The 25820-nt window shown below is 45.5% G+C and overlaps 1 protein-coding gene across 3 annotated transcripts in view; it reads right to left on the reverse strand.

The window, feature by feature from the left end:
- nfia (nuclear factor I/A) overlaps positions 1-19318 on the reverse strand; it is a 168292-nt gene extending 148974 nt beyond the window's left edge. For all 3 annotated transcript variants that reach the window (XM_027290451.1, XM_027290452.1, XM_027290453.1), the window contains exons 1-3: positions 19179-19318; positions 16467-16529; positions 15579-15710 (exon numbers count right to left, since the gene is read on the reverse strand). In XM_027290451.1, coding sequence (XP_027146252.1) covers positions 15579-15674 — 96 coding nt within the window. In that variant the 5' untranslated portion in view covers positions 15675-15710; positions 16467-16529; positions 19179-19318. The remainder of the gene's footprint in view (positions 1-15578; positions 15711-16466; positions 16530-19178) is intronic.
- Positions 19319-25820: the final 6502 nt, after the last annotated feature.

Genomic DNA, 25820 nt, shown 5'->3' on the forward strand with positions numbered 1-25820 from the left:
TTATATTTCTATTATCTTTTATTAATAAAATAATTGTATTAAAGATTAAAATAATTTATTAATCATTGAAACATTTTAAACTAATTTTGTGTATTTGTTCAGAAGGTGGGTACATGTGTTTTATTGGTGTGAAACAGTTGTTTACTATATCTTCTTTTATTAAATTTATATTTCTATTATCTTTTATTAATAAAATAATTGTATTAATATTAAAAATCATTTGTTAATTAATTGAAACATTTTAAACTCATTTGTGTATTTGTTCATGAAGGTGTGTACATGTGTTTTATTGTGTGAAACAGTTGTTTACTATATCTTCGACCCTCTGAAGGAGAAAACAGAAACTTTCTGATTATTTCTTAAACAAACTTTTAATTTTAAACTAAATCAAATAAAACGAATTTGAAACTTTCAGGATCAAACATCAGACTTTTGATTCATTTTGGGAAACGAAGCTGACGTCCTCTGAACGTCTGAAACTCTTCAGAGAGCAAGGCGGGAAGTGTGTGTGTGTGTGTGTGTGTGTGTGTGCGTGCGTGCGTGCGTGCGTGCGTGTGTTTGTGTGTGCGACAGAACAGGTGATATTTACAGGGAAAAAAAAAGATGGCTGAAATCCATTTCTGCCAATCGAGTGAGCAGCAAACAGCCAGCGCTGCCTCCTTTTAACTGAAGACTGACACCTCCGCTGGCAGCCAAACACCGAATGGCTGGAGACCAAGAACTGTGTGGCATCACTCGTCAACACACACACACACACACACACACACACACAGCTCCCAAATACCAGATGGCGTTTCTGGATTCTGTTTCCATTTTTTTCTTTCTGTTACAATCACAAAAGAGTCAGTCTGTAAAACCACAGACACACAAATCAACAACACACTACACAACTACACACACACACACACTACACACTACACACTCAGTGTGTGATACATGGATGTTTCTTGTTTCTGATCCGACACGTTTCACAGACGTTGGTTAAATGATGTTTATAGCTTCAGTCGTTTTGTTTTCAGAACACGATCGTTCTTTAATTTAAGACTTCAACTTCGGCCACGGCCGGACTCACGGTCGGACTCACGGTCGGACTCACGGCCGGACTCACGGTCAGACTCACGGCCGGACTCGGCTCTGATTGGCTCCTGAAATTTGTCCAATCAGGCCAGTCAGCAGCACCTGAGCTGTAACGCTTCCACACGGCAGGTTTACTTCCTTTGAATTAGAGAAGCTGCTTCAGATCAGTGTGAGGTCAAACATCTGCAGAGGTACTGATAAAGAGAGGACTGAACTCTGAGCAGAACTTTAGCAGAACTTCAATTGAAACTTCAGACGAGTTTAAGGTTCAAACGTTGACACTTGAAGTCCCCGTGAGGCTCATCCTGCACTGTATATTTATTTAGCAGTTCTAGCAGCAGCGTGTTAGAACCTGTGTGTGCTTACAGCTACAAATGCAGCAAACAACGAAGTATCTGGGAGGTAAAGTCCGAACACACTGAGCCAAAATGAAACTGGAACTCCCTGATTCAGTTCCAGAGGTAAACCTCATTAAAAATCCTCTGCTGACCCGCCGTGCACGACTACAGATCCGTAAACTACAGTTCGGCTTCCACTTCACGGAGAGGACGAAAACTTCTGCAAACTTGTGCAGGTCTGAAGGACGCGGCGTGTGGAGCATGGTGGTCATGTTTAAAGCCAATAAAAAATCTGTTTGTGGTGCCTCAGTGAGAGAGAAAGCAGCAGCGTTCGAGGTTGTTTGATACCGATCCTCAACTGGCAAAGAGCCACGACACAGAGCAGAACCAAACAATGATCACTTTGTTTAACAGAGATCCTTTAGGTCCAGAGAGGAGGAGGAGGACGAGGAGGACGAGGAGGCCGAGGAGGTGTACTGCAGATACTCTGTCCACACACCTGCCTCCAACATTTATTATTTCTATTCAAACCAACACTGAGCGTATCGACTGACAGTTCATGTGTTTGTATCACAGCCTGATCATCCTTCTTCATCAGAAACACACGAGCAGACACACAGACGAGTTCCTCCAGATTTTAACAGAATTTCACGTCATTAGTGAAAAGAAAATGTGACCGAATGTTTGTTTCCATCTTTGGCACCAAGTTTGGTTCGACTAACTCACCGAGTTTACAGTTTGTTGTAGCAACGGCTCGATGACTCTCTGCGCTGAGATAATTAACGTGCTGACATTATGAATGTTTCCATCAGACGTGTCAGAGCTGAATTTAAAGAAGGGGAATCGATCGGTGAACTCAGGTTTGATCAGAGACTCGCTGACAGCAAGAGGAATATAAGATGTGTAGAGTAGGGCATCATCATCATCATCATCATCACCATCATCATCATCATGTCCTATTGTTTCTCCTCCCAGCAGGACGTCCACACACACACACACAAAACAACAACCAACTGGCCTGAAGAAGAAGCAGCTGTCTTGGCTGGTAGCCATGTTTCTCCAGGGAGGAACAGACATGGAGTAGGAGCAGGAAGAGGAGGAGGAGGAGGAGGAGCAGGAGGAGGAGGAGCAGGAGCAGGAGGAGGAGCAGGAGGAGGAGGAGGAGGACAAAGAGGGGGTGCTAAAGAGGAGGAAGAGGAAGAGGACACGCAGAGGCGGCGATGGATGAGGACGATGACAGAAGAGGATGGAGGAAGAGGCGGAGAAAAGAAACATGAACTTCGTGACGTTCTGTAGTCCTGAGTATTAGTACTAATAATATAGTATTATTAGTATTCTAAGAAGTATTATTAGTATTCTAAGAAGTATTATTAGTATTCTAAGAAGTATTATTAGTGAACATGAAGGCGAGCGTACACCTTGTTAACGTGTCATCAGTGTCCAGGTGTTACTGCTTACCTGTGTGCTTTGTATCACTTGTGAGGACCAGTTTGAAATCTCTGATTATAAGTTTTTATAAATAAGACGATAAAGTTTGTTGCACCGTCCTCTCTGGCTTTGAATTGTGGGTGAGCGTTTGGAGGTCGACTGATGAAACATTTCAGGTTTATGAACTCACTAAAAAAATTAATATACTGACGGATTTAATGAAACAAATGAGCTAACGTGCTAACAAGCCAACAGCTGATCAGCTCAGAGAGTCACCTGATCATTTCACACTGAGACCCAACGATGACATCACCACCTGTCCCACACATCATCCAACAACGACAAAGTGTGTGTGTGTGTGTGTGTGTGTGTGTGTGTGTGTGTGTGTGTGTGTGTGTGTGTGTGCGTGTGTGTGTGTGTGGGTATCCTGTATCTGTGTTTGCTTCAGGTGAGTCCATGTTGAGGCGTCAGCAGCAGTTCAGAGGCCAGAAAGACGGATGATCCTCAGGATACAGTAACACACACACACACACACACACACACACACACACAGAAGGAACAGGAAGAGGAAGGAGAGTCGGGAGTGATCATTGGTTGATTCACTGATCTGATGTTTAAATAAATTAACACATCCTGAATGTTGCTGGTATCTGCTCTGATGTTCTCTGAGTGTTGCGTCCACGTTAGGAATGAGTTCAGAACCATCCCGCATGCTTCCTGCCCCTTCTCACCATCTGGACTGACTCCAGACCACTCTGTCTGTTTCCTCACACAAAGCTCCTCCAGCTCTTCCTCCATCTCTGCTGCCAACCTCACCACCAAGAAGACAAACTGCTGACCAGCTGCAGCCACTCCAGGCTCACCTTTCACCTGCTCACCTGCTCACCTGGCCCCCGCTTCATTCAGCTCGACAAACTCTTTTAAAGTCTGACGTTTGGTTTTGTCTTCACGGTTAGACTGCAGGCAGAAAAACTGCTAGCTTAGCATCAGAAGACAAAAGATACATCAACCCCCCGTCCACATGAAGGACGAGGTCGTACGACACGTCCTCACCTCCACACAGCTGACCAATCACTTCAGTTACAGAAATGACGTGAATATCACTGTGTGTCTGTGGGGACGTCACAGAGACTACGTCCAGGTTTTAGACAGTCTGCGGGGACGTCACGGAGACTACGTCCAGGTTTTAGACAGTCTGCGGGGACGTCACAGAGACTACGTCCAGGTTTTAGACAGTCTGGGAGAGGCGCTTCCTGTTGCCTGTCACTGGTATCCGATTCCTGTGAGGATTTCTTCATGAAGTAGTGAGGAGAGAGAGTTTGATTTGGTGAGAGTTGAGGCCGGCTGATATCACACAGCAGACAGGTTTTAGAGTCGTCTACATTTAGAATCTGAATGTGTGCATTTCATATTCGTGCAATTAGTCTTTATGAAACAGCACGGTTTGGGCTCAGAGAGTTTTTCAGTGCGGGTCTGTGTGGTTTCTGGACCGGGTGCATGTATGCTGAGACAGAGCGTGCCAGGTCGGCTCGAGTGGCAGGCTTATCTTTTTTTTCTTTTGGGCCAAGTAAGTGAAGCGGATGCGGCTCGGGCCGGAGGTGTAGAGTAGATCCGCGAGGCTGTTAGGGGTGCTGCTGGACCTGTCCTGAGCTTAAGGAGAAGTGAGAAGCTGAGCCCGGAGGCGAGCGGGAGGCGTGCAGGGAGAAGACCCAGCGACACTGGGACGGAGCCGAGAGCGCGAGGCGACGGGCCTCGAGAGCCTTAAAGCAGCCCGGTCAGCTTTGGAGTTCTTTACAGGTTGGTTCAGTTTAATGTTGTAGAAGAAGGAGATGTGAGGGGAGGGTTCAGACTGATTGAGCACGAAAGACGAGGTAAGACGCGAATTTCTGTTAACGGGAGCGCTCTCTGTCCAAGACATTTAACGTAAGTACGAGAGACCATATTCACATCATGGTTGGTACACATACAGGTTTTAACACAATCCTAAACCACAGGTACTGACTACCAAACACTGGACGTGAGTCTCGTGACGTCCCCACAGACTGTCTAAAACCTGGACACGTAGGTCTCGTGACGTCCCGCAGACTGTTCTAAAACCGCGGACGTAGTCTCCGTGACGTCCCGCACGACTGTTCTAAAACCTGGACGTAGTCTCCGTGACGTCCCGCGCAGACTGTTAAAACCTGGACGTTAGTCGTCCTGACGTCCCGACGGCGGGAAGACTGTTCTAAAAACCTGGACTTAGGTATCTGGACGTCCCGCCCAGACTGTCTAAAACCTGGACGTAGTCTCCGTGACGTCCACTGCAGACTGTCTAAACCTGGACGTAGTCTCCCGCTGACTCCCGCAGCTGTCTAAAACCTGGACGTAGTTCTCTGAGACGTCCCCGCAGACTGTCTAACAAACCTGGACGTAGTCTCTGATGACGTCCCCACAGACTGTCTAAAACCTGGACGTAGTCTCTGTGACGTCCCGCAGACTGTCTAAAACCGTGAGACGTAGTCTCCGTTGAGCCGTCAGCCCCCCGACTGTCTAAACCTGGACGTAGTCTCCGTGATCACGTGCAGACTGTCTAAAAACCTGGACGTTAGTCTCTGAGACGTCCCCGCAGACTGTCTAAACCGCTGGACGTAGTCTCCGTGACGTCGCCTGCAGACGTCTAAACCTGGACGTTAGTCTCGGTGAGTCGACCCGCAGACTGTCTAAAACCTGCGTCGTAGTCTCTGAGATACGTCCCCGCCAGACGTGTCTAAAGCCTGGCGTAGGTTCTCTGAGACCGTCCCCGCCGACGTCTAAACCCCTGGACGTAGTCTCTGTTTGTGACGTCCCCACAGACTGTCTAAAACCTGGCCGTAGTCCTGTGACGTTCCCCACAGACACCAGTGATATTCACGTCACTTTTCTGTAACTGAAGTGATGTGATTGGTCAGCTTGTTGTGGAGGTGAGGACGTTTGTCGTACGGACCTCGTCCTCATGTGGACGGGGGGTGATGTATTTTTGTCTTCTGATGCTAAGCTGAGCAGTTTTTCTGGCCCTGCAGTCTAAGGCCAGGGTTGAGTGTTGAAGACAAAACCCAAACGTCAGGGACTTAAAAGGTTTGTCAGGCGCTGAATGAACGCTGGGTGGCCAGGTGGCAAGGTGAGCAGGTGAAAGGGAGGGGTGGGGGGGGCCCGGAGTGGCTGCAGCTGGTCAGGCCGTTTGGATCTCTTGGGGTGGTGTGAGGTTGGCGAGCAGGAAGATGGAGGCGAGAGGCTGGAGGGAGAGGAGCTGGAGGAGCTTTGTGGTGAGGAACAGGACAGATGGTGGTCAGGCGTCAGTCCAGGAGTGGTATGGAAGTGGCAGAAGCATGCGGGATGTTCTTTGAACTTATTCCTAACGGTGGGACGCAAATCAACTCGGAGAGAACTTGAGGAGCCAGATAACCAGCAAACATTCAGGATGTGTTAATTTATTGTAAACATCAGAATCATGAATGACAACCAATGGTACCACTCCAACGTGCTCGCTGTACGCAGAGTCCGCTGTAGCGGAGAGCGTAGGTTCCTTTGATGTGTGTGTGTGTGGTGTGTGTTTGGTTAGTAGTGATGTGGTGTGTGTGTGTGTACCTTGTAGTCGCTGCGGATCATCCGTCGTTTCTGAGCCTGCGATGAAAGGCCGGGCGGAGTCGGAAGACGAGGTCCTGGAGCCAACGATGGACTCACCGATGGAAGCAGAGCACGACAGCAGATTAACAGGATACCCCCACGACACACACACGAGCGAACACACACGACACACACACCACACACACGAGAGGGCACCACACACACACACCACGACACACCAGCTTTGTGCGTTGTTGGGAATGAGAGATGTGGTTGGAGGTGGGACAGGTGGGATTGGAAGGGATATTGTCAGACGAATCGTTGGAGGGTTCTCCGGTGGTTATGAACGAATGAGTCATGTTAGAGTCGCTCGAGGAGAGGGGAGGGAGAGAGGAACTTGAGTTCAGCTGTTGGCTTGGTTATCGCAACGTTAGCTCATTTGTGATTCCATTGAGTAGATCCGATGGTCAGTGCTATTGATTTGTAATTTTTTTAGTGGAGTTCATCGAAACCTGAAGCATGTTCAGTCAGTCAGGACCTTGCCCAAACGACTCAGCACCACGATTCAAAAGCCAGGAAGAGGACGGTTTTTTGGGTGCAACAAACTTTATGCGTCATTATTTTATAAACAACCTTATAATCCGAGATTTCAAACTGGTCCTCACAAGTGATACAAAGCACACAGGTAATCGCGTATAGATGCGAGGGACACCGACTGGACCCTGATTACACGTTAGACAGGTGTCGCTCCGCCCTTCATGGTTACTAAGTAAATACTTCTTAGGAGAATTACTAATAATTACTTCTTAGAATATAATAATACTTCTTAGGAATACTAATAATACTTGATGGGGAGGTTAGGGAATACGTAAAATGAATACTTCTTTAGAATACCTAATAATACTAATCTTAGTACTAATACTCAGGACGAACGAAGTCCGCGAAAGTTCATTTTTGTCTTATTCTGCCGCCTCTTCCTCCCGATGACGGGACTCTTCTGTCATCGTCCTCAGTCCGATCGCGCCGCTCAGCCTGTTCCTCTTTCCTCTTCTCCTCCCTCTTTAGCGCACCCCCTCCGCACCACGCCTCCCCCTCGCTCCTACCCCGCCCGACTCCTCTTGGTCCTCCTCCTGAGCTCTCGGCCTCCTGCATCCTGCTCCTCCTCCTCCTGCCTCCTGCTCCTGCTCCTCCTCCTCCTCCTCCGCCTCCTCCTCCTCTTCCTGCTCACCTGACTCCATGTTCTGTTCCTCCTGGAGAAGAACATGGCACCAGCCAAGACAGCTGCTTCTTCTTGCAGGGCCCTTGGTTGTTGTTTTGTGTGTGAGTGGGTGTGGAGGGACGGTCCTGCTGGGAGGGGAGAAACATAGACATGATGGTGTAGATGATGGATATGATGATGATATGCCCTTACTTAGCACATACTTCTATTCCTCTTGCTGTCACGAGTCTCTGATCAAACCGAGTTCACCGATCGATTCCCCTTCTTTCAATTCGCCTGAGCACGTCTGCTGGAAACGCAGTGTCAGTAACAGGTCAGCACGTTTTTTAATTTTCTCAGAGCAGAGAGTCATCGAGCGTTTGCACAAACAAACTGTAAACTCGGTGAGTTAGTCGAACCAAACTTTGTGCCAAAGCTGGAAACCAAACCTTCGGTCCACATATTCTTTTCCACTAATGACGTGAATTCGTGATGTAGTAAAATTCTGGAGGAGACCATCGGCTGTGTGTCTGCTCGGTGTGTTCTGATGAGAAGAAGGATGATCAGGCTGTGATACAAAACCACGACTGAATGGAATCCGTGATCCGGGATCCGTGGTGGTTGTATTGAATAGAAATAAATTAACTGTTGGAGGGCATGTGTGTGGACAGAGTCTGCAGTCCACCTCCTCGTCCTCCTCCTCCCCTTCCTAGACGTCCTCCTCCTCCTCTCTGCGACCTAAAAGATCGGTACTTTTAAACAAAAGTGATCCCAAAATTTGTTTGGTTCTGCTCGTGTCGTGGGCTCTTTGCCCGTTGGATAGGGAGTGGTTTATCAAAGCAAACCTCGAACGATGCTTCTTTCTCTTCTCACTGAGCACCCCAAAACAGATGTTTTATTGGCTTTTTTAGAGACATGACCAGCCATGCTGAGAAGAGAGCCAGAGGCCGTCCCTTCAGAGCCGAGCACACGTTTTGCAGAAGTGTTCGCTCTCTCTCCGTTGAGCTAGTGGAAGCCGAACTGTGGGTTTAGGGGGATCTTTAGTCGTGCACGGCGGGAGAAGTCCGCAAGAGGATTTTTAATGATAGGTTTCCCTTTGGAAACTGAGGGACAGGGAGGTCCAGTTGTACATTTTGGCTCAGTGGATAGATGGTGTTCGGACTTTACCTCCACAGATACTTCGTTGTTTGCTTGCATTTGTAGGCTGTAAGCAGCGCAAGGTTCAAAACACGCCTGCTGCTAGAACTGACTAAATAACTATACAGTGCAAGGGAGATGAGCCTCACGGGGGGACTTCAAGTGTGGTCAACGTCGATGAACCTTAAAACTCGTCTGAGAGTGCTTCGATTGAAGTTTGGCTAAAGGTTCTGCTCAAGGTTGACGCAGTCCTATGCTTATCAGTAACCTGACTGCAGAGTGTTGACGCCTCACACTGATCTGAAGCGAGCTTCTCTAATTAAAGGAGAGGATAAACCTGCGCGTGTGGATAGCGTTTACCGGTACAGGTGCGCTTGACTGGCTGGAGATTGGACAGACGTTCAGGAAGCCAATACAGAGCCGAGTGAGCCACGGCCGTGAGTGCTGGACCAGTTGAGTGTAGTACGGCCGTGAGTCCGAGCCCGTGAGTCCGACCGTTGGGCGAGTCGGGCCGGAGTCCGGGCCTGTGATCCGACCGTGAGTGGGACCCGCACGTGAGCACGGCCGTGAGAGGCCCGAGACCTTGAGGGGACCGGCCGTGAGGTACCGAGCTGTTGAGGTGGACCGGCCTGGCCGAAGTTGAAGTCTTAGTTAGGAAAGGAAGACGCTCGGTATTCTGGAACAAACAAAACGACTGAAGCTATATAGCACATCGTTTAACCAACGTCTGTGAAAAGCGGGATGTCGGATCAGAAACAAGAAAAAACATCCATGTGTAACACGCTGAGGAGTGAGTTGTAGGGGAGAGAGAGTAGTGGTAGTGTGTAGGTAGGCTGTGACTGGTGTAGTTGTGTAAGTTGTGTTGATTGTTGTGGTAGTGAGTTGTCTGGGGCTTGTTTTAGACAGGAATGGAAGATGGGCATTTTGTGAGTGAACAGAAGGGAAAAAAATGGAAAGACGCAGTAATCCAGAAGAAGACGCCATCTGGTAGGATTGGAAGCTGTGTGGTGTGTGTAGTGTGTGTGTGTCGTTGTTGACGAGGTATGAGTTGCAAACACCGTTTCTGGTCTGCCAAGCCGATCGGTGTTTGGCGGCCAGCGGAGTAGGAGGGGATCAGGTACTTCAGTTAGGGAGGAAGGGAGGAGGCAGCGCTGGCTGTTTGCATGGCCTCAGCGCTCGGAGTGAGAAATGTGAGATTTCAGCCATCTGTTTTTTTTCCCACTGGATGAGATATCACACTGGACTGTCGCACACACAAACAGCACACGGAGAGCACGCCGGCCACGGCCGAACGCACGCCCGAGCACGAACCACACAGACACACACACACACACAGGCACAGACACACACACACCCACTCGAGGGACCTCTTGCGTCCTCTGACGAGTTCGGACGGTCAGAGGAGACTCTCAGCTTCGTTTCCACACACAGATGGAGCTCAGAACATCTGATGTTGGATCGCATGAATGAAAGTTTCAAGTTCGTTTTATTTGATTTGTGTTTAAGATTAAAAGGGTTTGTTGTAAAGAAGTGAGATCACGAACGTTTCTGTTTTCTCGCATTCAGAGGGGGAAGATCGAGAGCGCTAATGAAGGATAAAAAACAGCCTGTTCAGGCCCGAATAAGGAAAAACAATGTTACACGGACGCAGTTACGGATGAAGCAAACTACCACAAATGAGTTTAAAATGTACTCGATTAATTAACAAAGTGATTTTTATATTAATACAATTATTTTATATATAAAAGAGTTAATAGGAAGAATATAAGGCATTAAACTTTAATTAAAATACATTAAAATAAACAAGTACAAGGTTTAACTCTTGGCTTTTTTCGTTAGCAATAATTGATATTTTTTTCTTGACTTCAAGTTGTTGTGTCCCGTCGAAGTGGACAGGGAAAGCATGGATTCAGGTTAAAAGACGGAGTGGTCTGGTGAATCTGTACGCAGAGAGAGAGAGAGGGAGGGAGAGGGAGAGAGGGAGAGAGAGGGAGGGAGAGAGGGAGAGAGAGGGGGAGAGAGAGAGAGAGAGAGAGAGAGGGGGGGGCGAGCGAGCACGCCGTGTTCAGGAAGTTCAAGCAGACATCTCTAATCCCCCAATTTCCTCCTCTCTAATCATCTCGACTCCGCTCATGGCCGACTCCAAATTGGAAACATCTTCCACACAATATGACACTCCCTCTGTAACACACACACACACACACACACACACACACACACACACTTCCTGTGTCGTCTCAGTGTGGACGGACTCTGCGGTGCTGAAAAGGTAAATTAGTGTGAAAAGGTGAGTCACTTCCATCAGCTGACTGATCAAACTCTGAGTAACGGTGAGGTGGCGTCTCTTCGTTAAAGGGACAGTCACACGTTTTCCCGCCTTCAGGTGAGATGGCGTCTCTTCGTTAAAGGGACAGTCACACGTTTTCTCGCCTTCAGGTGACGTGGCGTCTCTTCGTTAAAGGGACAGTCACACGTTTTCTCGCCTTCAGGTGACGTGGCGTCTCTTTGTTAAAGGGACAGTCACACGTTTTCCCGCCTTCAGGTGACGTGGCGTCTCTTCGTTAAAGGGACGGTCTCCGCAGCGTCAGTCAGCTGATCTCTCATTGGTCGTGCTTTAAAAAGCTCAAAGTTGAAATAAATTTGGTTTGAAGTTCGACTAACACATCAGATGTTCAGCAGCCTTCAGTGTCCGCATGCTGTGCTAACATAAGGCGTCATGAGTCCTCGAGTAACTTGATTACAAAAAATGGTCGAGCCTTGTTTAATTAAATGTAAAGCTCACGTTTCGCACGGATTCTTTAGTGTGACACACCGTGTTCACGTTACAGGCTCTGCGTCCCCTAAAGCAGAAGAAGACGGAAGCTTTTGGTGACGTGTGGACCGAGCTGAGGTTCAGAACGGCAGACGCCGGTGAACCCTGCGTCCTATACATCGCTGCGGCTAATTTATAGATTTTTACTGGCCAACGGCCACCGGGGGCGCTCTCTAGCAGTAAATGCAAAAGTGAGACAAGATTATTCACAGAAGGAGACGGCAGTTTAGATTTTAAACATCATGCACACCCTGAAGAAATGATGCAGCTCTTAAGTTAAAGGCTGTCAAAGAAGGACACAGAGCTAATGCACGTAATCTTGGCATCCCGTGTTGGTGGCGTGTTGGTGGCGTGTTGGTGGCGTGTTGATGGCGTGTTTATGGCGTGTTGGTGGCGTGTTGATGGCGTGTTGATGGCGTGTTGATGGCGTGTTGATGGCGTATTGCCGATTTTCAGGCGCAGTTTGAAAAAAAGCTTGTCTTAAATTAAAACATAATTTACGTGTACCGTCTGTCTGTGTAAATATGCCACAACATGAAAACCTGCAGCTTATATTCAAGTGCGGCCTATATATGTACAAAATGTATTTTCTTTGAATATTTATATTCAGGTGCTCTCAATAGTCCGAAAATAATTTTATCTGATTACTGGTTTACAAAAATATTGGACAGCTGCAGGCTCATCATGACTCTGATGCTGGTCCTTGTGACTCAGAAGTCTGATGCAGTGTGAACAGACGCTGCTGCTGATCAGAACCAGTGTTAAAGGTGCCACATGAGACAGGTGTGCTGTTGTTGGAGTCAGTCTGCAGGTGAACTCCTCGTCGTTCTTGGTGGCGTGTTGTTGATGTAACAGGTAAAGACTGAATCCTCGCGTCCTCTCTGCTCTGCTGTGTCTCTCAGTGTTCCTCCACTGAGCTCGTTAATGTTGCTTTTAAACAGAGTCTGACTAACGAGCTGGACCTCACACAGACCACAGAGCCGAGCCGAGCCGCCGTCAGCCCGCTACCACTGACTCACAGCTCCGACCACGCAGATCCGGACGGATGCTCACCGCCACGACTTTCCCTCGACTCACTGACACGTCTTTGTCCTGATCGACCTCAGCTATGACCTCACAACATTTATCACCTTTTATGGTCACATCCTGTGCAGCTTTAAATGTCAGTTTGCAACACGCCGTCCAAACTAAACAACAAGTGTGATGAGGTCAAAGAAAGTCACGTGACCACACGAGGTCACCTGAACACAGATACTCTTCTTCTCTCCACACATTGAATGTTGCTCGCGTGAACGTGTAACGAGGACGACGACACTCCAACAAAGATCCAACAACTCATTATTATTCTCTCCTGTTTAATTTACTCTGTTCATATTTTATATTAGAACATCTAAAATAATATTTCTTCTGTTATTTTTCAACAATATTTTTTATTTTATGAAGTTTTGTTGGTCAGTTAAAATAAAATTTAACATGAAGACACGACAGAACGTCTGAAGAACGCTGAGCTGATGAACTCAACACGTCGTCTGTTTTTATTTTAATGTGTTCATTTAAAGATGACTTCACACACACACGCACACACAGAGTGTGTGTGTGTGTGTGTGTGTGTGTGTGTGTTATGGAGGGGGTCTGCTCATTGACAAATGGATTATGGTGCGTTCACTTGTCGTGCTGCAGAAATCCCGTTAACCCCTGTGGAGCAGCAGCACGGCTCGTTGGAGAACGCTGATCTCCAACATTTTAATTAAAAAACATTAAACGTTCTTCATGTTTCTCTGTGTTTGTTGTTCAGCTTCAAACTGTCACGTTAAATGTAAATATTAATACGACCTGCACACACACACACACACACAGTGGCAGCGGTTCAAGCGTGATCTGAGCGTGTTTGATTTGAAGTGGGATTGTTCAGGATCTGTTCATGGAAACAGAAGAAATGAAGAAACATTTGAGTGTCCAGAGGAAATTTATCTGGAAATATTCAGACGTTTGTGAGGGAAAGTTTCAGGAGCCACTCGCAGCTTTTCAAAATAACAGTGCAGAGAAAATAAAGGGCTCAGAACATTAAAAAATAAAAGACTTATTTTTCATTTCTTTAATTTAAAATCAAAACATTAAAAATAGAAAAACATTTTTTAAAGAGTCTGAATTTAAAATGTTCGTCAGGATTAAAAGTTAAAAATTAAATCAAGCAGCACATCTGATCACAGTTTATGGATTTGGAAAATTATAAATTTAAATGAGATTAAAAACTAAAATCTGTTACACACTAAATTAAAAACCAGCTGATTTTAATCCTCTTCAGCGTTTTCTGAAGCTTCAGACTGGGACGGATTGATGTCGACTCATTAACGACGAGCAGCGCTGACGACTCAATAATTATTATTATGTTTATATTTTAATGATCTTTAAAGGACAGAAAAGATTTTTTATATTTTATTGTGGCTGAAAAAATAATGAAGCAATTCGTTTAAATAAAATTTAAGTTTTTACATGAAAAATCTGAATTTAACTGCGTCACATTTGATTAAATGTTTAATTTGAAGATCTAAGTCATTTTTGTTGCAACATTAATTTGTATTTAATTAAGAATGTCAATTTGTCAACACAAATAATAAAAAGCAGAATTAACTAAAACATTAAAACAGGTCAGAGACAAACAGACTAATTAAATTCAGATTTTTAAATGAGTTTAAATGTTTGAAGTGTTTCTGGATTTTCAGGACGAGTTTTTAATTTAAAGAAAATTGATAAAAACACAAATCATCTGTGAGATTTTACAAAGATTTCCACCTTAAATATTTTAAACATAAAAATCACTTTTTAATAAAAACAAACGTCGCTCCAGCCGAGCCAGCCGGCACATTCAGACACACACCGGGGGGGCTGAAACTCTCCCACCCACCAACCGAGCCTCCACACACACACACACACACACACACACACACACACACACACACACACACACACTCACTCCTTGGCCACTGCGACCAGCAGAGTAAAAAACCTCCCATCAACATCCACGGGCTTCCCGCTGCCGCCGCCGTCCTGCTGCTGGGCTGGATGGTGAAAGTGTGTGTGTGTGTGTGTGTGTGTGTGTGTGTGTGTGTGGTGGTTTTGGTTTGACCGAGAGGAATTCACAAAGTTCACGGTCCTGTTACGGAGAGGATAAAGCAGCCTTTGTCTGTTTGGCAACACAACTCTTTTTATTCAGCCCGGAGCAGCGAGAGAACCTGCAGCACCAAAACTCTGCAGAAGTCACCGAGCCCACGAGTCCGGACCGAGCCGGCGCTGCCCGGTCGCGTTAAACACAGCGCGGGGAGTCATAACGAGCTGTCCTCTAATGAACTCTCCCCGCTCTTTCATCTCTCTGGCTCATTTGGACGAGCCGGTCACAATAGACTATTGTGAGCCACCAAAACTCCCCCGACCCCTCCAACACACACACCCCCGTCTGTGTGCTCACACTTCACCCCCACCTTCTCTCCATTCTCACAGCCACCACAGCAGCAGTGACGGGGGTGTCAAAGGTCGGCTGGCCTCGCTGACCACGACAAGCTGCTAAATGTGGTCCCAGCGCCTCAGCCGGAGCCCCGGCGTGTCCCGGGACACCGCGGGCTGAGCCGGGCGGGCGGTGAAAGTGTCAGAGCTCAGGAGGCGAGCGGAGCGAGATGTTCAGCCCATTCTCAGAGAGCGAGCAGAAACAAAAGCAGGAAAGTTTCTGTTAATTAGACGGAGCGAGAGAGGAAGGATGACAGCGGCAAACCCCCAAACACGGCTGCAGACCTCAACTGGCAACCCGGCATCCGCTAACGGGACGAGGCGAGGGTGGCGCTGACAGATTAAAACAACAAACAGTCGAGCCGCTCACAAATCCACCAAATAAAACAAAGCTGCTGTCTGTGAACGCTCAGAAAAGAAGAAGACAGAGGAGGGAGAGGAGCAGATGTTTGTCTTTTAAAGAATAAAAGAGCACAAACAGAAAGAAAGTCAGCCAGCTCACCATCCACCAGGTCCTGGCTGAGATGTCGTAGCAGAGCTGCCATTTGATGGAGCCTTCCGAGGTTTTCCCTGCCATGACGCTGTCAGCAAGCTTCATCTGATGCGAGCGCGCTCACCGGAGATAAGAAGACACCTAATTGAGAAAACATTTGCACTGGCATGTTGGGCAACATGTAGCCCGCTCCATACCATATGGAATCATGGGTAAAAAAAAAAAAAAAGCTCCTTGACAATGAACCAATCTCATGCAGACCCCGTGGCAAGGTGAGCGGCAGTCATCTGCTCAGAGAGGGAAACACACACCCCCTCTCTCTCTCTCACACACACACACACACTAAACACGCACACACAAGCGGGATGATGAGCCTTTCTTCCGCATCGCCGTACACCACCAGGTCGCTTCACCCCCTTTTTTCTCCCTCCTCGGGTATAATTAGGGCTCGCTCTTCATCATCATCATCACCAGCAGCAGGAGAAGACGGCGAGGCAGCCCGGCTGAACTGACTCCAAACAACTTGTACGGCTTTTTTATGGTGACTTTAATGAGACGGAGGCAGGTAGAGAGTGAGAGAGAGAGAGGGAGAGAGGAGAGAGAAGGAGAGAGAGAGGGGAGAAAGAGAGGGAGAGGAGAGAAGGAGAGAGAGAGGGGGAGAGAGGGGGAGAGAGGAGAGAGAAGGAGAAAGGAGAGACAGAGAGGGAGAGAGCTGAAGCTGCACGGGGCGATCAGTCCTCGGACACATGGAACTGCTTACAGACTATCATGCTATGTTTTGTTTTGGGTTTCCATCCTTCTCCCCCCTTTTCGTTCTCCCCTCCACCCTCCTCCATCCCCATCCTCACCCCTCCATCCCTCTTTCAGCAGAAAACTCGTGTGTTTTGGCATAAATACCTCCAGACCGAAGGATCCCGTGAAGCCCGGAGAGACACCGAGAGGACGCCGGCCGCTGGCCGCCTGAAACAGTAAGTCAGAACAACACTTCAAGTTTAATGAGTCAGAGAGACGACGGAGACAACATGACACATAAATATAGAACACTCAGTATTTTACAGATCAGAAGCTCATCATAAAGAGTGTTTAATAAATAAAGTTTAAACTGTCTAAATTATTTTTGTTGTTAAATAATAATTTGAAATATTATTCCTGATGTCCTGAGTGAATTAAAGGAAGTATTAAAGTTTGACGCATCATAATGTGGAAACATTACAGTTTAATTCATGTCAGACTTTCTCTCTTTGTTTAAAGTTTTAATTTGAGAATTTTTCAGAATAAAACGTTGCATCCAGTCGTGTAGAAAAAATCCATGAAATGTAAATCTGATGTGTTTTTATTTAAATATGAATTCATGTGTGAGAAGATATTTATTTATGAATATTTAAAATGTTCGATGACGTCTTTTATCTTTATTATTTTGAACCTTTACAATGTTTTAAATGAAGTTGTGTTGATTTTTTCATTTCATCATATTTTCATGAGGAAACTGTTGAAATGTTTTTGAATTTGTTCACAGTCGTCCGTGTTTCTGCTTTTTCTTGCAGGCCGCTCTCGTCCCGCCACGTCACATCAACAAACACAAACACACTTCAACCTGTGTGTGTGTTTGTGCTGAAGGCAGCGGGTGGATGGGGCGGGTGGATGGGGTTGTGATGGGCTAATAAAGGGCTCAGGAGGAGGTGCGGGGGGTCTGTGAAGCTCAGGTTCCTAATCAGAGGGGGAATACCTGAACCAGACCAGAGCCGCCATCAAACAGTTCTCCCATTGTGGCGGCCAAGCGGAGGAATGCGATTCAGCCGGAGATACAGAGGGACGCCGGGGTTGTTGGGGGGTAAGGTACACCGGGCCAGGAGGTGAGGCGACGGGTGGGGGTGAGGTGGAGGTGGGATGAAAACTTTGAAAGTAAGGCTGACTACACCAGACTGCACCGCTTAAACCACTGTTTCCAAATGTGGGGTGTGACGGTGCTACAGAGGTCAGAGGTCAACAGTCAGCTAAACTAACGAGCTAAACTAACGAGCTAAACTAACGAGCTAAACTAACGAGCTAAACTAACGAGCTACACCAGACCCAGCGTGTGGAGAGAGCCTGAGAACGACGGAGAAATGTTTGAGTGACCAGAAAGAGTCGAAACATTACACATTTACAATATCTAGAAATTATAATCTGTGACGTGAATCTGCATTTTATATTATCAGCTTTCTGTGTGACGATCAAAATAATCTGTTACAATCTGAACAACGACTTTAATCTCAGCTCAGTTCTTCGTTAATAAAACAATGTGACTTTGAACCGAACGCTGGCCTGAGAAACTGAAAGAAACAGATCTCAAAATAACTTTATTATTATTTATTATAATAAGTATTATTTTAACAATGAGCTAAAGTTAACTCACTGTTTACGACAAATAAACTCATTTACATATCAGCTGTTCAAACCTGAAACACAAACTATGGAAGCCCCGAGCACTCAAACATTCATACATTATATTATTTATGTAAAATATCTCGAGATAACAAAGTTTCATTATCTTGTTATCTCAGGACAACGTTTCTTATTCCGACATGATGACATCATTAACAAATAAATGAAATTAAATAAACTCGTTATCACGAGGAAAAGGAAATTCCCCTTCAGAGGAATATTCCGCTCGGGGTTCTTCCGTACTCTTAAACGTTTTATTGTTATATTAAACCGTTTATGCTAACCCTTGAATTAATCTGACACTTTTATTGGATAAAATAATGTTGAAAGTTTTTCAACGGTAAAGATATTCTTATATTAAATATATTTAAATTATATTAATATAATGTTATAAGATATTAAATATATCTAAAATAATCTGTTGTGCTAAAACCGGTAGCTTCCTAACTGCTAAAACAACCATCGTTCTGCACGTTTTTTTACAACAAAGTTACTGAAAAAAGAACGCACTCACTTCTTAAAAAAGGGAGAATATACAATAACATAATAATAAATAAAATAAAAATAAATAATAAAGTGAATAAACTTTGTTTTCCCCCCAATGACGCCGTTATCTTGCTAGCTGCTCAAACCAATTAGCTCATTTAGCCGTTTAGCTGCTAACCACAGCTACAGCGCTGAGTCAACTTGAACTTTCCTTACTAAAAACGCTCGTTTACCTGTTGATTAATTTTCAAGTTGACAAACGAGCTGTTTCACTGTGTGTTAATGTTTTAGCTGCTCTAAACCGTTTTAAAAAAAACAGTATAAGAAACAACTAACTTTAATATAACTTCAGCTCAGAAGAGTTAGCCGTAGCTCAGGGTTAGCCGTTAGTTTAGAGTTAAGCCGTAGCTCAGAGTTCGCCGTTAGCTCAAGGTTTTAGCCGTTAAGCTCAGAGTTAGCCGTTAGCCGTTAGCTCAGATTAGCCGTTAGCCGGTAGGCTCAGTTAACCGTTAGCTTCGGTTTAGCTAGGTAGCCGTTAGTCAGAGGTTAGTCCGGGAGCTCAGAGTTACGTAGCCGTTAGCTCAGAGTTACCGTTAGCTCAGGGAGTAGCCGTTAGCTCAGAGTTAGCCGCACTTGAAGAAAGGACCGCGGACAGAGAGCTGAAAATATAATTAATAATAATAAATAAGTACAACTCACAGTTTAACACCATAATCCATTAAAAGTCCGACAGTTCTTCTTCTTTTAGCTTCTTTTTGTCTCCACGGCTTCACCGAGCAGAGCCGGTGTTTCGGTTTAACCGAGCACCGTGTTAACTGGAGAGAAACTGGCTATCGGAGCTTGTTTTCTAAACGTTTCAATGTAAATAATAAATATAATATAATAAATAATAATAAGATAATATAATATATAGAATAATAAATAAACTAAAGGATTCGTCTGATGTTACATAGTGTGTCGTGTTTCTTCATTCAAGGTCACACCAGTTTAACACGGTCGCTCGTTAAACCGAAACACCGGGGCAGAGCTCACGGGTTCAGGATGCAGTGACAGTGACAGGTCGGCCCTGAGTGACGGACAACATGCACGGAACCAAGTGTTCACATGACTGAAGTGCACCGAATCAACCGACGAACCGAACCGGACGACACTGTGGATCAGGAGGTGTAAGTTATTTAATGGGATACTTCTAAATATTACATTTCAATTAAACACTTGCAGGTCACAGGTTGATCAGTGTTTGAATAAAATATTTAGATTTAATTTATTAATGAAGTTTTCTTTAACACATTATCAGCTCACTTCACATACTTAATTTAATGCAATTACATAAGACCAAATACTCTGTGTGTGTGTGGTGGTGTGGTGTGTGTGTGTGTGTGTGGTGTGTGTGTGTGTGTGTGTGTGTGTGTGGTGGTGAACACGTGAAAATCCCTCCTCCAGTCACTCAGTCCATTCCTCCCTGCATGATAAATATGATAAGTGAACGTACAGCACAGCTGGATGACACGTGTAAAATAACTTTAATATTATTATATATATATAGGTATTATAGTATATATATATTATTAATAGTTATAAGTTACTTAGATATAATATTTGTGTTGTTAAATGCTGTTCACACATAGGAACTGTAAAAATGCAGCTGCTCATTGATTGCGCTCCTCCCAGCAGGAGGCAGTGTTGTGTTACTGTGTTTATCTATTTTATCTTCAAGAGGAAACACACGTTTATTTATTAATTACTTTATTCATTGATTGATTGATTGATTGGCTCCATCTGACTCGACTAAAGGTTTCTGCTCTGACTCTGTAATAAAGAATGTGTGAAGTACAAAGTGAGTTCAGTCAGTTTGATGTTCATGTTTGATTTCATACATACAGAAAATGTTCTGTAAGTTTTTATAATTCATTAAAATTACATCTGTAATTACAGATAAACCAATTTTATATTTGCGGTCATGAAAATTAAACAAAGTGTTTCTACATGTCGACCTCTGAGTCTCTTACTGCTCAACAGTTCATTATGTCAATACTAATAATACTTTAAAAGTATATTTAACTTTATTTTAATATATCTCGTGTTAATACTGAGACATGCAGGAACACTTTCAGGACCAATAGACAGCAATATGGAACTTTAATATTAATTAAGATTTTTAAATATTCACTGGATTTGATGCAGCAACACGTCTCAGTAAAGCTGAACAAACTGTCTGAAGCTTCCACAGGTGAACAGGTTCATTGGTAACAGGTGATGAGGTGACATTCACCCGTTTAAGAAGAACGTTTGTGCACTCACAGTCTGAATTAAATTTCTGCAGAATATCAGTCAAAGATTCAGAGAATCAGACCAAGACCCAAAACCAACAGTGAATGTCCTTCATGACCTTTGACCCCTCAGGCAGCAGCATCTACAGGTGAAGTTCAGACTCGACCAAAGAGACAAAGACAGATATCAACATCCAGAAACACCAGAACATCTGTCAGGAATCTGATGTCATGTCTTCTGAGATAAATTTACAGACGTTTAATAAACACAAACAAACTCAGTTTATCCGGCCTTGTACGTCATTTTTTAAACATTTTACTGCAAGAAAAAAAGACGTTTTTATGAATTATGAACAAATACTTGAAGATAAAAAAGAATAATATAAAAACAAACATGCATTTCTGTGTTTCTTTGTGTTTGTTTCATTGTCAGTGAAATCTCTGAAATGTGGAAGCTTGTAAAAACATTTAATATGAACACAAACTCCCCGTCAGCGTGTTGATGCTTCCATCAACTGAACTGCAGCCGGATCCTGTCAGCAGTACGAGCCTCGACACGTTTCTCCAATTTATCCCCAAAATCCAATAAGTTACCCAAATATGTGCATTTCGCTTCCTTCCTCTCGCCAACCGGAGAGAGAAGAAAAGACCTGATTGTCAACATCTGTTTTCCCTTTCCCTCGTCTTTGTGGAGCACGGCGGTGCCCCCGGGCCGTCACAGCAGCAGCAGCAGCACCCTGCCACCCAGCACTGCATACACCCACCCACCCATCCATCCATCCGCCACCCGCCCGGCTGGCTGTCCCGCTGAAGCTCAGTGAAGCCAAAGTGTCCATATGAAGACACATTAACGGGGACGGTTCACCAGCTGCCACGTTCACCACATCAGCCATATTAAATGACCCTTTTGTCTTCTCTCTGCTCTCCTCGTCGACTCTCGGCCCAGCAGATCTTGTTCGCGGCATCTCCTGTGTATTCTCGTGTTGTTCTTCCCCCCACTCATTTTAAATGTTTAGCTCTGCAGCATCTGCACTTGCAGAACATTAGAGGATCGCTCAAACGGAGCGTTTGACAAAAGCCAGGAAGCCTGCGCTCCAAACACGAGTGTTTGTTTTCATGCATTTCTGCCTCTTCGTCCTGATTGCTGTCAGATGCTGATTTGTGTTCCAGGTGGTTGAGACAGCAGAGGGATGAATACCACACATCCTCCTTCATTTCTGCTGCTGTCAACGTACACATTGTGCTCAGCATGAAGTGTAAATAGGCCAAATGGCTTTGAGCTCAACAACAGGAACTGATTATTCTCCTCAAGGGCTGGTGAGGAATCAGGACCACCTGACAGACTGGACTGATCCAGAGCTGTTTAACCAGTCAGACGTGTTTTCTTCAGTTTCTGGTTGAATCAGTTCAGTGAAGATCGACGCTGCTGCTGACACAAAGATATCGTCTGTGCATCCACATGACGTCTGTGAACTGATGCAAACAAACATCTGAGAAGAAACGCTGCACGATGAACGGACGGTCCAGTTTGGCTCATGGTCGGAGTTCCACTTCATCCAGAAGGTGTTGGATTGGGCTGATGATGATGTTCATGTCAGAAGCTTTGTGCACGGGGCATTTTCATGAAGCAGGGGTTCTCAAACTGTGGATCAGGACCCTCACAGAGTCTGCAAGATGAATCTGAGGAGGTCACTGAATGATTAATAAAAACATCAGGTTCATTTTTTCTCTCTTCTCCAGGCTGTATGTAAATTCAAATGTCCCATCTTTGGACAGCTGCTACCTCAGTCACAAAGACTAGGTCCAGGTTTTAGACAGTCTGTGGGGACGTCACAGAGACTACGTCCAGGTTTTAGACAGTCTGCGGGGACGTCACGGAGACTACGTCCAGGTTTTACACAGTCTGCAGGGACGTCACGGAGACTACGTCCAGGTTTTAGACAGTCTGCGGGGACGTCACGGAGACTACGTCCAGGTTTTAGACAGTCTGCAGGGACGTGGTGATTGTAATCACAAACAGATTTATGTATTTATATGCACATATCTTATAAATTATCCTGGTTTCCTGTATAAACTGAATCTTTAGTGTATCTCAGAGATGAATGCTCCGGTGTACAGATGTTTGCCGTGTTCCCTGAATGCAGCATGGACAGTAATATGGACCTGCTGGACACGTGCTCTGACGATTAGAAACACACTGCAGATCATCCAGACATCTGGTTCACTGAGCAGAAGAAACAAATCAGAGCAATAATGACTTCATTGTTCTCGAGCGGAGAGACGGTGAGGACGAAAACATGTTCGTCAGCTGCAGATGCTCGGCTCGTAAAACCGCGTCCACGGCTCAGATACTGCCGAGGAATCCACCAACCACGTGCAGACTACAACCTGCATTCAAAATACTCCTTCAAGTACTAGCAGATAAATGTACTTCAAGGGAAGCCAGTGGAGGTGTGGTGAGGTCCAAAACGGAGACGAAACAGGACGAGCTGGTGTTTTGTACTGCAGAGGTTGATTGGATGATGAGGAACAGGTGGTGATCAGGCAGGTGAGAGGGAAAACCAGAGGCCACGCCTCAAAAAGATCATTGAGAAGGTATCAGGGGCCTTAAATCATCCTTGATGATGTTCTAAGTGTCCTTGCTGGGTTTTGAGGAGTCCTTGAAGATGTATATGTAACCTTTGGAGGTTCCAGGGTACCAGATATCCTTGAGCAGGCTAGAATGGTTTGAAAGGTCACTAAATGGAATCCTGGAGTCATGGAGGGGGTTCCAGGGTTAGGGTTCCTGAGAAGCCTTAAAATCTTCTTTGAAGACGTTCCATGGGCCTTTGCTGGGTTTTGAAGACGTACCTGGAGTCTTTTGGAGATTCCAGGGTAGCAGGAGCAGGCTAGAATTATCCTTCATATGGTTTCAAGGGTCCTTGAAGAGAATCTTGGAGTCATGGAGGGGGTTCCAGGATCACTGAGAACATAGTGCACAGAATCCGAACTGTTGGTTTGGTTCCTTCATTTTATCACCTGGTGGACCCGTTTAGACCTCCATGACACGTCACCACATGTGATTAAACAAACGCCTGACAGCCAGTCAGAGCCCAGGAGTGAAGAGAGCGCAGTGCTGGTCCAATAGGAGCTCGGCGGGCTCACAGACTGTCACTGCAGAGACTCTGTGGACCACCGAGGTTAATGTATTCTACTGAAGAGTCTGCACACAACAGAGCTGACACCTCCACTGTACAAGCAGCTGCTGAGTGTGTGTGTGTGTGTTATTGTCCAAACATATTGGATGGTGAATGTAGAGGCAGCCACAGAGCCCAGAGGCCCCTGGCAGACAACATGGACCAGAGTGTGTGTGTGTGTGTGTGTGTGTGTGTGTGTGTGTGTGCGTGTGTGTGTGTGTGTGTGGAGGGTTTTGAGCGTTCGCCATGAGCACCATCTGCCTCTCTGTCACTCAGAGCCAAGATGTTGGGTCAAAGCGCTCTCTGTGAGTTTGGACGTGGTTGTGTCGGCTCCTTCTCGTCGTGTTCAGGTTGATTATCAACAAACTGCACGACAGTCTGAACGCTGCGGCTCCGTCCAACAGCTCGGGTACAACACGTCATCCAAAAACAGGTTTCAAACTGTCTGCAGTCAGCATTCAGACTGTTATCGACCAATGAAAAGATGTTTTGTTTCATCAGGTGTGTCGGACAGACTGAAGGACGAGAGCTTTGGATAAATCAGCTTTGAGTTTTGATTCAAGGATCGACGACGAGCTCTGTGACCTCTGAACTGAGTCAGTGTCAGGTGGATTCATCTGGATTATGCTGACAGTAAAACAGCTTTGATTACAGACAGGACTGCGGAGTACAGACAGTACAGACCAGCTGAGGCAGAATGTTTAGTTTAAACTTAAAGTCAGTCAGATTTGTGGGGCTCTATTTAACAATATAATCTTCATTATTCTATTTTCATTCGTGTTTAATCAACGGAAAATTTAAAAAATTGTCAGCTCGAGATCCAGAAGAGAAATGTGCCTACCCGAGAGCCGAAGGACCCCAAACAAACGTCTGAGGGAAATTAGATGCTGAGAAATCTTTTCTGTGTTCAAAGTCTCGTTCCTGTGAATATGAGAGCGCTCCCTCTTTAATTTTAATCAGGGAAATAAATTCACATTTCACTGCATTGTTTTGCATTTTGTTGCCCAGTAAAAATGAGTCCATGACCCAGATTTGGAAAGTGAACATCAGGTTTGTGTTGATGGTGAGCAGAGTGACTGTTAACAGCTTAGAACAGAAATACTCTGAGCATGTATGAAGCCTGGATTCATAGATATGTTGAAATAAGTGTTAAGACATTCAGATGGAGTCACTGCAGCTTTGCTAACTGATGATATGAATAAGATGATAAATAAACATGGTTCAAATGTGTCATTAGTCACATGTCAACATGAAAACTTTCTCAATGAGGTCACGGGCAGGAAAAGGTCAAGGAACATGTTGCAGGTATTTTGTCCACCCATCGTCTATCCCTACTGGAGGAACTAATGTCACCTGACAAACAGACAAACACCTCCATGTTCAGGATTAATGAGGAGTTTCATGTGTGTCCTCTTCAGTTTATTTCCCTCCGACGACTCCATGCGGCGCCCTTGAAGGCTATTTATACTCTGCGACCTTTCGCCGTGTCTTAATGGATTATCAGAAGGCACTCATCAATTCAGCCGGCTGAGGGCTGACGGTCACGTTGGCACCAAACATTAAAGTTTTGGAGTGATTTGTTCGGCGCTTTTTCCTGATACAAAAACACACAGAGGCGACGTGTTTCCCTCCAAAAAGGCCCCGAAGACACCAGAACGGCAGCCAAATGACACCGAGGCAGACGCCTGATGCCAGCAGTGCCTAAAACAAGATACTGTGCAGTTTGTGTTGGCATGCAGGCGGACAGGCAGGGGCTGCTCGCCAGAGAGACCCTGGCTGTGCTGATGTCCATCTTGGCACATCACGGCCGATCAGGAAGAGTGGCCGTGAGTGGCAGCCAAGTCTGTCATCCTCATGTCCTCTGACAGCCAGGATCCTCCCACACTGACAACAAC

This window comes from Larimichthys crocea, chromosome XVII (assembly GCF_000972845.2).
Source record: "Larimichthys crocea isolate SSNF chromosome XVII, L_crocea_2.0, whole genome shotgun sequence".
NCBI classification, from domain to species: Eukaryota; Metazoa; Chordata; class Actinopteri; family Sciaenidae; genus Larimichthys; species Larimichthys crocea.